At 42.1% G+C, this 16,441-nt stretch overlaps 2 protein-coding genes across 3 annotated transcripts in view; both read left to right on the forward strand.

Moving 5' to 3' along the window:
* The window catches only part of LOC307029262 (solute carrier family 35 member F5-like), a 31,827-nt gene extending 18,616 nt beyond the window's left edge, over positions 1 to 13,211 (forward strand). For both annotated transcript variants that reach the window (XM_079665050.1, XM_079665051.1), the window contains exons 15-16: positions 7,973 to 8,071; positions 11,205 to 13,211. In XM_079665050.1, the coding sequence (XP_079521176.1) occupies positions 7,973 to 8,054 (82 nt within the window). In that variant the 3' untranslated portion in view covers positions 8,055 to 8,071; positions 11,205 to 13,211. The remainder of the gene's footprint in view (positions 1 to 7,972; positions 8,072 to 11,204) is intronic.
* Positions 13,212 to 13,589: 378 nt separating this feature from the next.
* Positions 13,590 to 15,853, forward strand: LOC307025794 (uncharacterized protein). Its single transcript, XM_079660677.1, has 3 exons — positions 13,590 to 14,166; positions 14,294 to 14,426; positions 14,742 to 15,853. Exons 1-3 carry the CDS (start codon positions 14,021 to 14,023, stop codon positions 15,033 to 15,035), a joined length of 573 nt encoding a protein of 190 aa, XP_079516803.1. The 5' UTR covers positions 13,590 to 14,020; the 3' UTR covers positions 15,036 to 15,853.
* The last annotated feature ends 588 nt before the right edge of the window (positions 15,854 to 16,441 follow it).

Genomic DNA, 16,441 nt, shown 5'->3' on the forward strand with positions numbered 1-16,441 from the left:
GTTAAAACAACACCGTGTTTCATGGCGAGGGATCTGTCGCCATGGCAACGGCATATGATGACACCCCATAATGGAGTTAGAGCTGTTCAGGGCCTGACCGTCACCCATCATATGAAGTCTGGTGCCGTTTGGACGATTTTCCATTGAGTTAACAGAACATCGGGTATTTTGGTGAGGGATGCGTTGCCATGGCAACAGCTTTTGAGGAAAAGTCACTATTGTCACATTGAGGTGTTGAGGGCCGGACCATTAACTGTGATCTGAAGTCTGGTGCCGTTTGGACCATTTTCCATTGAGTTAACAGAACATCGTGTTTTTTGGCGAGGGATACGTTGCCATGGAAACGGCATACGATGAGATCTCAGATTTCATGTAGAGCTGTTGAGGCATTCACCGGTGATATAAAAGTGAAGATTGGGGGACGATGGGACCATGTCCATTGGAGTTACAGCGACACCGTGTGTTATGGCGAGGGATCCGTTGCCATGGTAACGCCATATTAAGTAACATCGGATTTGACGTAGAGCTGTTCAGGGCCGCAGTGTTAATCATCATGTGAAGTTTGGTGGCGTTCTGAGCATGTCAGTTTGAATTATGACATCATCGTGTTCCATGGCGAGGGATGGCCTAGCATCGAGCGAACGCGAACTTTGGCGCCAAATCACGGCTGCGCCGTGCGAAAGAAAAAGAGTTCCGTGATAACTTTAGATCGCCCAAAAAAGTTCCGTGATAACTTTAGATCGCCCATTTGTCGAGAAGCTACCCGACGAATTTGGAGTCGTACGGATAAATTCCCTATGAGGAGTTCGTTAAAGTGCGGAGGACGAAAAACGCGATAAATCGCGTTTTTCCAACGCCAAATTCAAAATGGCCGACTTGCTGTACGTTATTTTATACCCCTCCAAGAGGCTTTTTTGCTCGTCTCCGCACCCTAGATATGCGTAGCGAGTTTCGTTGGTTTACGTGAAAGTTAAAGTAGGGGGAGTTAACGTTAAAAACGGAAGTGGGCTTGGTCTACGCAATTTTTTACGCAAAGTTCCGGTACCAATTACACATCGCTATTTTCACGACTTGTGATGCGCATGCGAAATTTGGTGAGTTTTCACATATGTTGCGGGGGTCAAAAGTGCGCGCAATGTATTCAAATAATAATCAGAAGAAGAATAATAATAATAATAATAATCGGACCGATATCAATCATGTTTATGGACGGCCTAGGATGGCCCACGCCAACCAAGTCACATGGGCTACCTACTGTCATGATTTAGGCCACTTTTGCCCGTCTTTTGCCCTGTTTTGTGTGGGTTTTGCATGGTTATCGCTCGCGTTGCGAGCGACTAAATTGATCCTACCGATATCAATCATGCGAGTTGCAGTCACGTGACTGGACTGGGCTCACGCGGCCTATCACCCGTCATGATTTCCGAACCTTTTCTGTGCTTTTGCCGGTCGTTTTCCCTGTTTTGTGTGTGTTTCGCAGGTTTATCGGTCGCTGCGCGACCGATTTCAATAGGGTCTTCGCCGACCTAGGTCTCAGACCCTAATAATTAAAACTGCGGTCGCACATGTGCGCGCAGTGATGAGCGGGCCCTCGCGTCCGTGTGCCTGTCGGGGAGGGCGGCCGGTCGTCCTGGCGTCAGGCAGACGCGCGCGAGTACTCGGAAATGAGCCGTTTGTCATTTCTCTAATTTCGCGTGCCAGACTCCCAGGTCCTCCGGCAGCAACCCGGAAACGGATGTCGGCGCGCGGTCTGGAAGGAAAACTAATTTCTCTGAAAGCTCGTCGAGGATCGATTATCGAGGAGGCTGTCTGGAGGAGCCGTGACCGAGGATACACTGATTTAGAGGAGAGAGGAGTGTCTCTGGAGGAGCTATAACCGAGGGTACACTGAAGTATTCTCCGGAGACGATTTCAGCCAACAGTGATGTTTAAAAGAGGCGTGACGCATGGCTGGATGTCAACAAAGCACAGCTCTGCAAACTGTTCCCGTTGTGATTATAAGTTATTCAAGATGATCAAATGTGCATCAGACTTTCTGCCCTTTACCGTTTGTTTGTTTACTCACTAATGACATCTCCCCTGGATGTTAGGTTATGCTTTCATTGTGAGGCGATGTTTACAGTGAGAACAGCTGCTGAGGTCAGTGCAGAAAGCAGAACAGTGTGTATAATATATATCGCTCAATAATATATGTAACAGGCCTACATTTCACACTTTATTTGTAGGCTTTAGGAGATATCTACAAATAAACAGTAGATATTTTTCATGAAACCATATAGTGCTTCATATAATAACAATATACAAGGGCTGTAGCCTGATATTTAGTTATTCTTTAGGAGGTGTGTGTGTGTGTGTGTGTGTGTGTGTGTGTGTGTGTGTGTGTGTGTGTGTGTGTGTGTGTGTGTGTGTGTGTGTGTGTGTGTGTGTGTGTGTGTGTGTGTGTGTGTGTGTGTGTGTGTGTGTGTGTGTGTGTGTGTGTGTGTGTGTGTGTGTGTGTGTGTGTGTGTGTGTGTGTGTGTGTGTGTGTGTGTGTGTGTGTGTGTGTGTGTGTGTGTGTGTTTTGATGGTGCAGACAGGCAGGTCTCAGTAGCTTAAGGTAGTCTGTGACATAAATGGTAAAAAATGGTACATTCTCCATTAGCTTACGAGCTCCATGTTCAAGCGATCGACTATTCCTTCCCAATGTAGCATCACATTGGATATGCGCTTAAGTTGCCCAAGATTGGAATTATTCAGATCATTTCCCTATGACGAATTATCACAAATATGCTTAAAATGCATGAAAAACGCCCATTTTTCAAAATGGCCAGCTTTCTGGGGGGCGGGGCTAATGAAAAGCAATTTTTTGCAATCATAATAGCAATGTGTATACAGCGTTTCGTGAATATCGGAAAAACTATATGCGAGCAGTTTGGAGCAATTTGCGACATGTAAATCATCAAGGATGGTGTATTCGCTGTTAGCTTACGACCTCCACGAGTGATTTTTCCAAAATGTGCTCCGCAATTAAGTATCATATTGGATAGGGGCTGAACTTGTCCTGGATTGGAATTTTTACGATCATTCCCCTGGGAGGAGTTTGCAAGAATGTGCTTAAAATGGCTAAAAAAAACGCACATTTTTCAAAATGGCCGACTTCCTGGGGGGCAGGGCTTATGGAAGGCAAATTGAAATATGTGTTTAATCATAATAGCAATGTGTATACAGCGTTTCGTGAATATCGGAAAAACTATATGCGAGCAGTTTGGAGCAATTTGCGCAATGTAAATCGTCAAAAATGGTGTATTCGCTGTTAGCTTACGACCTCGACGAGTGATTTTTCAAAAATGTGCTTTGCAATTAAGTATCATATTGGATAGGGGCTGAACTTGTCCTGGATTGGAATTTTTTTACATCATTCCCCTAGGAAAAGTTGGCAAGAATGTGCTTAAAATGGCGGAAAAACACACATTTTTCCAAATGGCCGACTTCCTGGGGGGCGGGGCTAATGGAAGGCAATTTGAAATATGTGTGCAATCATAATAGTAATGTGTATACAGCGTTTCGTGAATATCGGAAAAACTATGCGAGCAGTTTCGAGCAATTTAAGCCATGTAAATCGTCAAAAATTGTGTATTCGCTGTTAGCTTACGACCTCCACGAGGGATTTTTCCAAAATGTGCTCCGCAATTAAGTATCATATTGGATAGGGGCTGAACTTGTCCTGCATTGGAATTTTTCCGATCATTCCCCTAGGAGGAGTTCGCAAGAATGTGCTTAAAATGCATGAAAAACGCACATTTTTCAAAATGGCCGACTTTCTGGGGGGCGGGGCTAACTGAAGGCAATTTTTAATTATGTGTGCAATCATAATAGTAATGTAGATATAGCGTTTCGTGAATATTGGAACAACTGTATTTGAATAATTTGGAGTAGTTTGGAGTCATTTGCGACATGTAAATCTTCAAAAATGGTGTATTCGCTGTTAGCTTACGACCTCCACGATTGAGCTATCAAAAATGTTCTTCTCAATTTGGCATCATATTGGATAGGGGCTGAACTTGTCCTGGATTGGAATTTTTCCGATCATTCCCCTAGGAGCAGTTTGCAAGAATGTGCTTAAAATGGCTGAAAAACGCACAAATTTCAAAATGGCCAACTTTTTGGGTGGCAGGGCTAATGGAATCTATTTACAAATATGTCCACAATTCCATGAGGAATGTTTGTGCCAAAAATTCGTGAAGTTCTAAGAAACTATATGTCACTACCACACAATAGGGGGCGCTAGTGAGCAGCTTTTTTGAAAAATTACGTTTTTTTTTTACATTCTCGAAAAGGTCGTGGGCTCTGACGTGTGTCCCAAGTTTTGCGTCCGAAGCTCATTTTATTCTGTCGCAATTTAAAAAAAATGTATAGGCCACGCCCACATTCTGAATTTGTTGCGACACTTTAAATCTGAGTTCATAGTCACCCCGAGAGTATGTGTAAAAAAAAAAGAAAAAAGATTAGTCCCTCCGCTCTTGAGTTATAAATTGGTGGTGTTTTTGGCGCCCCCTATAGTCCAAAATGAAAATGCTTTGGTGTGCCTATTCCTATTCAAGACAGACTAAGTCTATTTACCAACATCTATGATGTTTGGATACATGGTTGATGAGTTATGAGCATTTCTTTCTAAGCCCCGCCTTTTTGCAAGTACGTTTTGATTGACAGCGACAATATTTATCATCCTAACATGCTCATTTTGTACGCTAATGTGTCTGACCCTACACTGATGCTGTATACGAAGTTTGGTGTAGAAAAACAGCAAATTGAAATTTAAGTGAATATTTAACTGTTTTGAACATTATGCTAATTTAAATTAAAAAAGATGTAGGCGGAGCTTAGGGTTCCAAGAGGATTATTTGTAGAGCAGGTCCACCCGGATATGTGTTCAAAATGTCAGGTCATTCGGAGTTACGGTGCGACTTTGTAAATTTATTCCGAAATGGGATTTTGATAGGTGGCGCACGTTGTAATATTTTGTAATATTTTAACCCATTGACTCCAGAATGTTGCAATTTTTACCGGTCCTGGCGCCCGTGCAAAATTATACAACTTTCTCAGCATCCTAAAGCCCTCAAAAATAGGAAATATGATTCCTTATAATAATAATAATAATAATAATAATAATAATACCACGGAGAACAATAGGTTCCTCGCACTTCGTGCTAGGACGCCGTTGGGTCCTAGCGCTCCGTGCTCGGGCCCTAATAATAATACCACGGAGAACAATAGGTTCCTCGCACTTCGTGCTAGGACGCCGTTGGGTCCTAGCGCTCCGTGCTCGGGCCCTAATAATTCCACCAATAACAATAGGTTTCCTCGCACTTCGTGCTAGGACGCCGTCGGGTCCTAGCACATCCGTGCTCGGGCCCTAATAATAAATAATCGGTCCGATCTCAATAATGTGCTTTGCGAGCGAACTAAATTGATCGTAACGATATCAATTATGCGACTGGGCTCGCGCGGCCTATCAGCTGTAATCATTCCCGAACCTTTTCTGTGCTTTTGCCGGTCGTTTTCCCTGTTTTGGGTGTGTTTCGCAGGTTTATCGGTCGCTGTGCGACCGATTTCAATAGACCTAGGTCTTCGCCGACCTAGGTCTCAGACCCTAAATATGAATGAATATAAAATGGTTTAGTTGTGTACTTATTTAAAAGTTCAACTCTGTGAAAGTTAAAACAATAATATTATAATATGATATATTAAAAACATTTTAGTTTTGTAAAATACTAAACTTTGTTTTAGGAAATGTGACTCTTCACAACCAAAAATAAATTGCATCAACATCTATGTCGTTAATAACCATAATCATTATGTAAACAAACTTTAATTTAAAGATCCTGAAGAATGTATATTTCTTTAGGACTGAAGTTACTTAAAAGATTTGATAATAATAAACTTCATTGTAGCATCTTTCAAAACATAGTTACATACTGTAGTTACTGCGCACTGTGACATGGTTGCACTACAAAATCTCATTGTATATTTATTTTGTATAGCATCTACATGTAAACATTAGGGCTGTCAGTCGATTCAAATAGTTAAACGCGATTAATCGCACATTTTGTATCTGTTCTAAATGTACCTTAGAGGAATATTTTTTTAATACTCTCAACATACGAGTGGACAAATATGCTTTATGCAAATGTTTGTTTATTATCATTGGAACAATGACAAATATTCTCCTGAATATTCTCAACACAACAACCTGGAACCTCTCTCTCTCTCACACGTCTCTCCCAACCCTGTGTACTTCTCTGCACTGAGCCAGTTGCTCAAACAGACAAGCGAAATGCCGCTCCTCTGTCTTCACCTTCAGTCAAAGCATGAGACTGAAGTTCCCACTGTGGGTCAAAATAATGCGCCGTGATGTGCAGTCAACACGTTGGATGCGATCCGAATGATCTAACGCAGCCCCTCGTCCTCCACAATGTTAAGCTGTAGCCACCCATTTAGCTATCGCTGTTGTTGTCCAGGTGTCTCCCCGGCAAACTTTCAAGCGTGGTCTGCCGCAAGCGAGCGGCAGGAGCGGGGCTGTGAGCATCAGCTGTGTGCTTGGCTTGCTGTTTAAAAAAACTATTTGTTTGTATCCATAACTCTCGCTAGATGCACAGGCCTCAGTGGAGACGCTGCGCACAGCTGATCGACAGCTGGAACACAAACCACCAAATACAAAAACATAATTCAGATCCAGTCGTCATGACTCCACTCCGGAGGGATTCCCCAATCATTTCTTACAGTTTCTCATCAAGGGGGTGTCCCCTGTCCCCGGTACAAACACACTGCCTGAAAGGCTGTGTATTTTTTTTGTCATTAACCTTTTTCGGACCACTTATTTATTTATTTTGGTGACGATCCGACCTCCATGCTGCTACTCTGTTTCAAACTGCATCCACCAAACAAAATCTGACACGGTGTGAGATGTCTTTTTTAGCTGTTCTGTTGTCATTTCCTGCGATCTTCTTCATAAAGTCAGTCAAAATGAATGAATGAATGGGCGTTTCTTTGACTATTTATAGACAAATACGTGAAATTACGTGAAGCCTGCAAAAGCTGCACCGCATTTCGAGTCGATTGTGATTTATAAAGGGAAACCGGCGTAGGGAGTGGCGTACGCACTTTCCTCGCCGGTACGTAATGTTCCATCCATCCATCCATCTTCTCCCGCTTATCCGTGGTCGGGTCGCGGAGGTAGCAGTTTCAGCAGAGAGCCCCAAACTTTATTTTCCCTGGCCACATCAACCAGCTGTGACTGGGGGATCCCAAGGCGCTCCCAGGCCAGCGAAGAGATATAATCCCTCCATCTGGTTCTAGGTCTACCCCTTGGTCTCTTCCCAGCTGGACGTGCCTGGAACACCTCCCTAGGGAGGCGCCCAGGTGGCATCCTAACTAGGTGCCCGAACCACCTCAACTGGCTCCTTTCGACGACACGTAATGTTCGTTGAATCGGAAAATTGCGGAACATTTATGTACCTATTTTTCGGATTTCTACTACGTAAGCAACCTTCCCACGTCAATCCTATGCACGGCGTTATACATGAGGCCCCTGATCTCCTCAGCAGAGGCCTTCCTTTTGTTGGTCCTGGACTCAGCAAAGTGAAAGAAAACACAGGCATATCGCTTTTGTCTTCCTCTTAAAGTGTCGCACAAGGGTGACAGAGTTCAAGCTTTTAAAGTTTTAAATAGAAAGTGATTTATTTTCATTTTATAGTGGTGTTTGCGCTAAAAAATGAATTTACCTTATCTCTGACACACACTTAGAGGCTTTTCTTCTCACAAGGGCAATAGAGATACTGAGTCTGTAATCACATGAGCATGCTTCCCAGACTGCTCTCTGCCACAGTTCTGCTCTCTTCTTCTTCGAACGCGTGTTCCCATATGGTGAGGGATGATTTTAATAATGATGCTTGTCAAGAAGATGATGATTGACACCTGCTTCCCCCGCCCACAGATTGCCAGAAGACAGCGAGCAGTGTGAAAGCCTTATTCCTCTACACAGCGTCTCCCCCAGCGAAGGAAGCTTCTGCTCGTGATCCAGCAGCCAACACAAGTAAAGGATCATTCCGATGTTCAGATGCATAAATCTTACCCTTGGAAAAACATGAACATTTCCAAACTTCCCAAAAAACTATTTAAAACAATGTTGTTATTACTGTTATTCCTGGTTTGATTGTTGTGTCAAGTTATGATGAACAAAAAAATACGTTTTTAAATCAAGACCAATAATTCGATACAGTATAGTAAAACAAGCCTTTGCTTAACAACTGTGGCAATATTTTTAGTAACTGCATCCTCTGTATTTTTGAAAATCACAAGGCGGAATGAATGCATGTTTATGTAAACCAGGGATGAACTGACAAAAATGACAGATGATGTTCCTAATCACAAATCCAGAGTTCTTATCAACTCTGCTTTTACCCTGAGCTTTACAAAGGCGTTTAGATATTTAGGTATTGGCCAACGTGGAAGTTAGCATTGCCAGGACTGCCTCGACAAAAAGCATTTGATTTTTAAAGCGTAAATGCAATCTCCAGAAGTAAAAAGCTATTGTTGGGCTATAAAGGAACTACAACACGGTCACATGACTTCACATTAACACCGCGAAGCTAATTGCGGCTTATGTTTAGCGTGATTTAGAAGTGTTATTTAGACACTTGTTAGCAACCGCTGTTTTATTGACACATGGAGGCTCCAGACATTCACCAGTGCGGTATTTACTGACGGAGAACAAAACGTATAAAGTGTAGCAGCTGCATCCCCACAGTTAGACGAGAGGAAGCATCCCCACATCCTTCCCTTCATTGGCCTTCAGGGCGTGCTACACCCTTTGTTCTCTTTGGGAGACGGCCAAGACTGTCAACCGGAGGGTAAGAATGTCCTTGGGGCATGCTTTGCCGGACCCCCCCGAAAGGGACTGTGGTCCATCACTTACAGTCTCTCAAAATCCTGTTGAAAACACTGTAGGAAAACACTGTAGTAGTGCAATTGACCCTGAGCTGTATTAGAAAGAACAGCTTTGTTGGATGGGATGGTGAGTTGCAAGAGTACCTGGTGTGGCTAAAATGGAAAATATCCTGCCTTACCTTGCTTTGCCTGTCACTAGTCCAGCCCCCCCTGTCGGAACTATAACTATGCTGTGAACTACCTGTCTGCAGAAAATGTCAGAAACACAACTCCACATAAGGGCTTATGTTACTTCATGTCTGCTTAATCTGTTAATAGGCAAGAGTTTGCCAGCACATTACTACAGAAACGTTGTAAGGTGATAACATGTCAATGCTTTGCTCTCAAATGCACCCAAACGGCCAAACACATTTTAAGGCAACATTTGATTAGGTTTGCATTCCAACACTAGGATTTCTGCATCAGTCGATGTCTCCTCCCTGCTTCTCTCAGTTGTTTTTCTTTGAACATCTGTCTGCGCCCTGAGTGTTTGGACATTGTGCTGAGTAAGAGGGACAGGAGACAAGCAGGGCAGGATGACCCTCACGTAAATATTTAGCATCTGAGATTGGCCGCCCACTTTGCAAAGTCTGGGTCTGTTCACGACTCGCAGGTTTAGTCAAGCTTGTCTCAGCGGCCTCCAAAGCCACACAGTCATTTCCAGCAGCGCAGACAGATTCTGCACTCAGCATGAGGTTCTGAAAGAGCCGTCAGTGGAGAATGAAGGAAGTGCAATTTAGGACGAACTTAAGCCTGTCTGGCTGTGAGGTTTCGAATGGAGGAGGCAGCAATAGTATGTGTGTGCACGTCTGTGTGTCCGCTTGCACAAAAGTGAGCTTGAAACTTGGGATTATTAATTGATTAACCTTTTGATTATTATTTCCAGGTAAAGGAGGTAGTAAAGTGCACATTACATGCTCAGTACCTGACCATATTTCAGTTTTAATGATGGGAAAATAAGAAAAACATAAAATCCCCACAACAGAGAAGCAGGGACTGCCCAATGTTTGGCAGATGATTAACGTTTAGAATGGACCTTGGTAATACTGAGGTCTTCAGAGTGTAAAGGATGTGGCTTTTTCATATTTCATTTTTGGGGAATTTCATTTCCACAATGCAAACGTTTAAATGTTGTCTCAAAGTCTTCTCTACACTACCAGGAATTTCTGAAATCTTTATTTTGTTCAATTTAAGTCAAATAGGAAATATTGCATCTTTAAACCAATAGAATCAGCTGACTAAGGCCCAATCCCAAACCACGCCCTACACCCTACCCCTACACACTCCCTCTCCGTGATGGAGTGAACTCCGTGGAGTGACACATGATGCTCCCTCCTGTCAGATGGAGGGAGTAAATACAGCAGCAAGCTTTGGGACGGCCTCCCCTCTCTCCGGCAGAAACAGGAAATGCCGTAACTGTATGTAACAATGGTTTCAAATCAACATCTCTTTGACAAAACATGAATAACTCAATTAAAACTCCAAACATATTTCATTGTGTTACTTTTTTGTAAAACTCTTTTAGTTTTAAACCTGATGTTTATAAGCTTCTTAGTTTTTGCAACAGTCAAATAAATATACACAACTTTATAATAAAATGCACACATTTACCTTTTTTTTTTAGACTAAACACAGGTATGATCCTAAGTTAAAACATATGAGGTTATCATGAGGTTGTTAACATCGCAGTTTATCTGTGGATGTTTTACTGGAACTACTTGTTAACAGCGTGTTTCCTGACGGACACACACAGCGTTGAGACCGGTCAGGTAGAGACCGGTCTCAAGTCAGCACCGATGCAGACTCGCTGTTTGAGGGCTTGATAGCCCACTCCCCCTCCAGACCGCTAATGATAGGACTACCTGCTTATCAAAAGACACCTAAATAATAAGCGTCGCTATGCAACCGGGTGAGGCCGCAAAGTATAGCGCAGCATTATGCATTTGTTTACATGCCCACCGGAATCCCGAGGCATTACCAACAGATCAACGCACAATCAACCCATACAGGACATCTCTTTCTCCACATTAAGTGTTAGACATTATAATTGACTATTCTTGTCTGTCACATACTCTTTTGTCTGTCACAAATTAATTGACCATTTTTTAAAGCACCACATATAATTGTGCACCCCTACATGTCTGTAGATTAATATTTATAAAGTATTTATACTTATATATTACACTAGCCTGAATTGTTTTCACAGTTTCTCATACTTGCTTTCTTATTTGTCTCCAAAGGTGGTGAATGTGGATCTCTGAGCTGACAATCTGGATCTTTTCAGAGACATTGAACTACCCCAGTGCCTCCTTTAAATCTATTTTCTACAGTGTTGAGACGTCACAAACATTTCTACAAGCTCTTTTTATATTTCCATGTTCCAGTCATCACAGACATGAGACTTTTCCTTTAAAAGATTTTCACGTTATTCCTTTGTAAAAAGAAACCTAATGGTTCTCAAGGTGCAGGACATTAACAGTGATTACCATATTGTTATGTGACCAAATGAAACGGTACATTTTAAACTTGATCATAACACTAACAGAGATAAAGTAACTTTGTGTGTCTTAAAAATGTGTGAGTTCCGAGTTCACACAACATTTTTCAGGAGCTGTTCTGTTCTGGATGTTGTCTGTCTGTTGTCTGTCTGTTGAAGCCTTGCTCCTTCTTTGTTAAATATTTGTGTGAAGCAGACACATTTTCACAAATGACAATCTGTAAGACGTTGATTCGGTTGACTTTTTGACGGAGAAAGCTTGCTTTTTTATATACCAGCAGTGTAATCAACTTCATATGGTAGAGTCATAAAAACAGCACGGTGATGACGTCATCTTACTCAGCCTCGGCAGCTCGGGTGAAGACCAAACCTTTCAGAGTAACCTGCATTACTTTAGAGCTCCAGTTACACAATCCTGATAGAATTCAAAAGTTTAAAGGGAAAGTTGGTATTGTTTAAGGTGGGGCTGTATAAGGCTCCATCCATAGTCAGTGTATCACCTTCAGGAGATGGAGGAGAAGCTGCGCATACTGATAGCACTGTCATTTTTTGTCAAATGCAGTGCATTGCTACACTGCTCGTACTCCTGTCTGATCTCCACACTGCGTCTACTGTAGGACATGCACTGCCTATGGAGAGCCAGCTCATACAACCCCACTTCTAACTATCCCTTTCAAATCTGTCAGTGCAATCCTGCGTTATTTAACATTTGAGTCTCTCTTTCACTGAGACAAACTGAGTCTGATATGAAGAATAATTCAAACCCACTACAGCTGAATAAAGAAGCAACACCAGCTTCACCAGCACTTTGTTTCAGTGATGAATCATGAAGACAAACTGTGATTGAGACATAATCCTTGTCTTTGAATATGAAGTCATGACAAGTCTTTAGCTATAAGCTACAAAGGCCTTGCTGCAATAACGTGTGTCTATTGTATGAACAGATTCCTTTTCATAATGGCTGTAAATACTGTACACAGTATCAGTTTTGTTGCATTTCAGATAACCACTACAGATTCCTATCTGAGATTGTGTATCATTTGTATATTGTATGTGTCATTGTTAATGAATTGTACCAGAGGAAATGTTTGCAGCCAAATTGTTGTACTGAGATTGTATCACATGGAGTGGAAGGTTGTATATGATCCTTTTCTTTCTTCAGCAAAAAAAGATGTATTTACTGCCTGTGATTTCATGTGATGAGAAACAAATGTTTCTTTAAGCAGCCTCAGTGTGTGTCTTAGAATCCAGGATGTTAACACTTCAGTTGAAGGTAAAGTGTCCATGTTATTCCACATCCTGATAGAGGTCAGATGTTTATCTTTTAATGGAGTGGTTATTGCACTCAGCGTTGACTGCACGTATGAAGTGGCGGAAGTAATAAGCGGTCTTTGGGGAGGAACTAACGGGACCACATTTCTCTTGTTCATTATTGAATCTGCTATGTTTTTGCCAATCAGTCAAGTACAAAAGCTTTTTAGGATGATTAGTTTGCTCAGATGTCTGCCTTGACATTCTTTTTTTATTATCATCTTTTGTCAACGGTGCTTGTGGAATCATAGATATGATTAGATTTCTTTCTCCTGTTCTTCGTCTTTTTTTCTGAGAAATGTATTTTTCCTTAAAGTTCAAATGAATGTTATAAAATGTAAAAGAAGGCTGTAATAGTAGCTTCCCTTGTATCAACCTCAACTCTTGAAGTCTGTTTTCATACTTGCACTGCACTATTAAACAAGCCTTTTTAAATCTCTGTTAAATGGCTTATTTCTGTTGGATCTCTACAGTAAGAGACAGTTCATGTTGGTATGGTGTTTCTGTAAGGTGACCATGCAGTCATGAACAGGTCAGTGGCGCGGTACATTGCAGTCGCGGCATTAGATGGTGAACATTGCTAACACTGTATGTGAATGTTTTAGGGTAAACATTATACCTTACCATTTTCCCTTGTGAGCCTTGAAATAAGGTTTCAAAGGGAGGTCAAATCAAAAACTTTTATACAAAAAAAATGACAGTGGTCAATGAAAAACTGAAAGAATTTTACAATATGGCATCTCAAAATTGGTTTTAATTCATCTAAAAACTTCATAAATCACATTGTGATAGATAGCATAGATGATGAGCGGTAAAGAAAAGCGATTGGCCTTCCAGCGGGTAAGATAGTCGGAACTACATTGCTGTGTGCCCCTTTGTACAAATAAGTCCCGTTATAATCGGGAGATAAGTTTCCATTCATTACCTATTGTTGCTGAGGTAAAGGCTCAGTGGCTGATCAAGGTCCGTAGGGACAATTTCAGCCCCACAACAAATACCCGTGTGTGTAGTAGACATTTTCGACCAGGAGACTTATTGGTCACAGCTGGAGGACTGAACAGAGTAAAGAAAGGAGCTACACCTGTTCTCTTTGCTTGGAATAACTACGAGCTACCTACACCAAGACGTAATGTTTGGGAGCGTCGGCCGAGGGCAGAGAGTCCCACCCCGGACTTGACAGCTGAGTACAAGGTGGAAACACTTGCGACGCCGTATCATGACTACTCTGTAAATCCAGCGACGGCAGTAATGGGAAATCAGGTGGCCGACGAGAACGAAGCCTTGAAAATCCAGGTTAGGGAGCTCAAGCACCAGCTGGAAGTGTTACAACTGAGATCTCGTTTCGGGATACAACGCCTGGCAGGGTCGGACAAGGACATTCGTTTCTACACCAGGTTTGTTTATAAGGTTTGTTTATAAGGCTATCAGGATGTTGTTATGGCCACTAGTTTGATAAACACTTTGGGGAAGCTAATTTAAGAAACAAAACTATGTCTAACATGAACAATATTACATTCTTAGATTTGCCACATACAGGCATTTCCTCGCCTTTTGGAAATTGGTGGAGCCTGCAGCCACCACCAAGATGGTGCGGATCACCAACGCCAAGGCATCCTCTGCCAGCAGCTCGGATTCCTCTCAACCATCAACAACGGTAAGCAGCATACAAGCATGGATGTATATTAATAGTTATGCACGCTGCGCACTATACCACCGTTTAACAAGTGCATCACATCACTCACAAAACACACACACACACACACACACACACACACACACACACACACACACACACACACACACACACACACACACACACACACACACACACACACACACACACACACACACACACACACACACACACACACACAGAGAACAACAAACCCCAGGAAAATGTGTTACAACTGTACCCGGTCTCCCCTATAACAGTATCTACAGTATGCCTAACACTTATTTGTTTTCACAGAAACTTCCACGCATAGATGAGCTGCTGCTGTTCCTCATGCACCTGTCAGTGGGCCTACATCTGAGGGATCTAGCAGAATGGTTTGGTATTCACCGCACCACAGTCAGCAGAATTATTTCCACCTGGACACACTTCCTCTACCAACTGCTTGGAAGCAAATGTCTGTGGATCCCACGCGAAGTTGTTAAAGCTCACCTTCCACCAGAGTTTTCAGCTTTCCCTGACACACAAGTGGTGCTTGACTGCACTGAAGTATTCTGCCAGACTCCATCATCTCTCCTGCTGCAGAGTTAGGTGTTTTCTACATACAAGTCGCAAGCTACATTCAAGGCCATGATCGGCATGGCACCACATGGTGCCATTACATTTGTGTCTGGCCTGTATACAGGATCTATGAGTGACCGGGAGATCTTCAAGCTGTCTGGCATCGTGAGCCTGTTCACACCAGATATGGCGATAATGGTCGACAAAGGGTTCATTGTGGACAATCTGGTTGAGTGTAAAGTGTACCGGCCTGCCTTTCTGCACAAAAAAACCCAAATGAGCAGGGAGGATGTCAGGCAGACTCAATCCATTGCACGTCTGAGGGTCCATGTGGAGAGGTGCATCAGAAGAGTCAAAGAGAACAAACTATTTGACAAAGCCATACCACTGTCTGTGTGTGGAAGCATTGAGGAGCTCTTCAATGTGACTTGCTTCCTGGTCAACTACCAGAACGGACCGCTGGTAAAAGCATGGGCAAGCCTGGGCCGCAATTAGTGATGGGAATTATGGCTCTTTGAAGGGAAAATAAGCGAAATAATCACCAGGATAATGATTGACTGTATTGCCAGACCTAATGTCAATAATCTTCTTTGTAAACATGACACAAGGTGGCGCCATATCCATGTCAGTGAATGTACTACTTTGAATTTACCCTCTGTATGTGTTAAGTAAATAAAGTTTTCTTGCCTTGAATTAAATTCACGCAACTCTTTATATTAGATACTGTGTTTTTAAGTGGCGATGGAGATTATTTGTTGACCCTGCTTTAAAGGATAGTTTGCCTTTACAAATGGTGCGCTTTATCACTGCCTGGGTTTTGGTTGAAGTGCATCCAAATGCTGCTGCGTTTGGCTCATTTTCCATTTTCAAAAGAATCGGCTAATGAATATAACTAATATATATATATATATTATATATAACTAATTATAACCTCAGATCAAATGCACACAAAAATAACATAGGACAATACATAATATAATAAATCCACAATATGATAACATGATGTAGTGTGGTACACTAATGTTTCATTTCATTTCAAACCTTTATTTATTCAGATTGGTCCCTTGAGATCATAGATCTCTTTTACAAGGGAGACCTGCAGCAATTTAAGTTCCACATGAAACATAAAACAACATAAAAACAAACAATAGAGGATATCATACAACATATTTACATACTTATCAACATTTACAAATACCCATAGTTTCAGAAAGCATTTCACTTAGACGTGCTTTAAAAACATTCAGAGAAATAAAATTGCTCAATTTCAATTTTAGCTGTAGACTGTTCCAATCTATGCTATCTATCAGTAGCTCTCTCTCTCTCTCTCTCTCTCTCTCTCTCTTCTCTCTCTCTCTCTCTCTCTCTCTCTCTCTCTCTCTCTCTCTCTCTCTCTCTCTCTCTCTCTCTCTCTCTCTCTCTCTCTCTCTCTCTCT

Source organism: Notothenia rossii (genome assembly GCF_949606895.1).
Source record: "Notothenia rossii genome assembly, chromosome: 2".
NCBI lineage: Eukaryota > Metazoa > Chordata > Actinopteri > Perciformes > Nototheniidae > Notothenia > Notothenia rossii.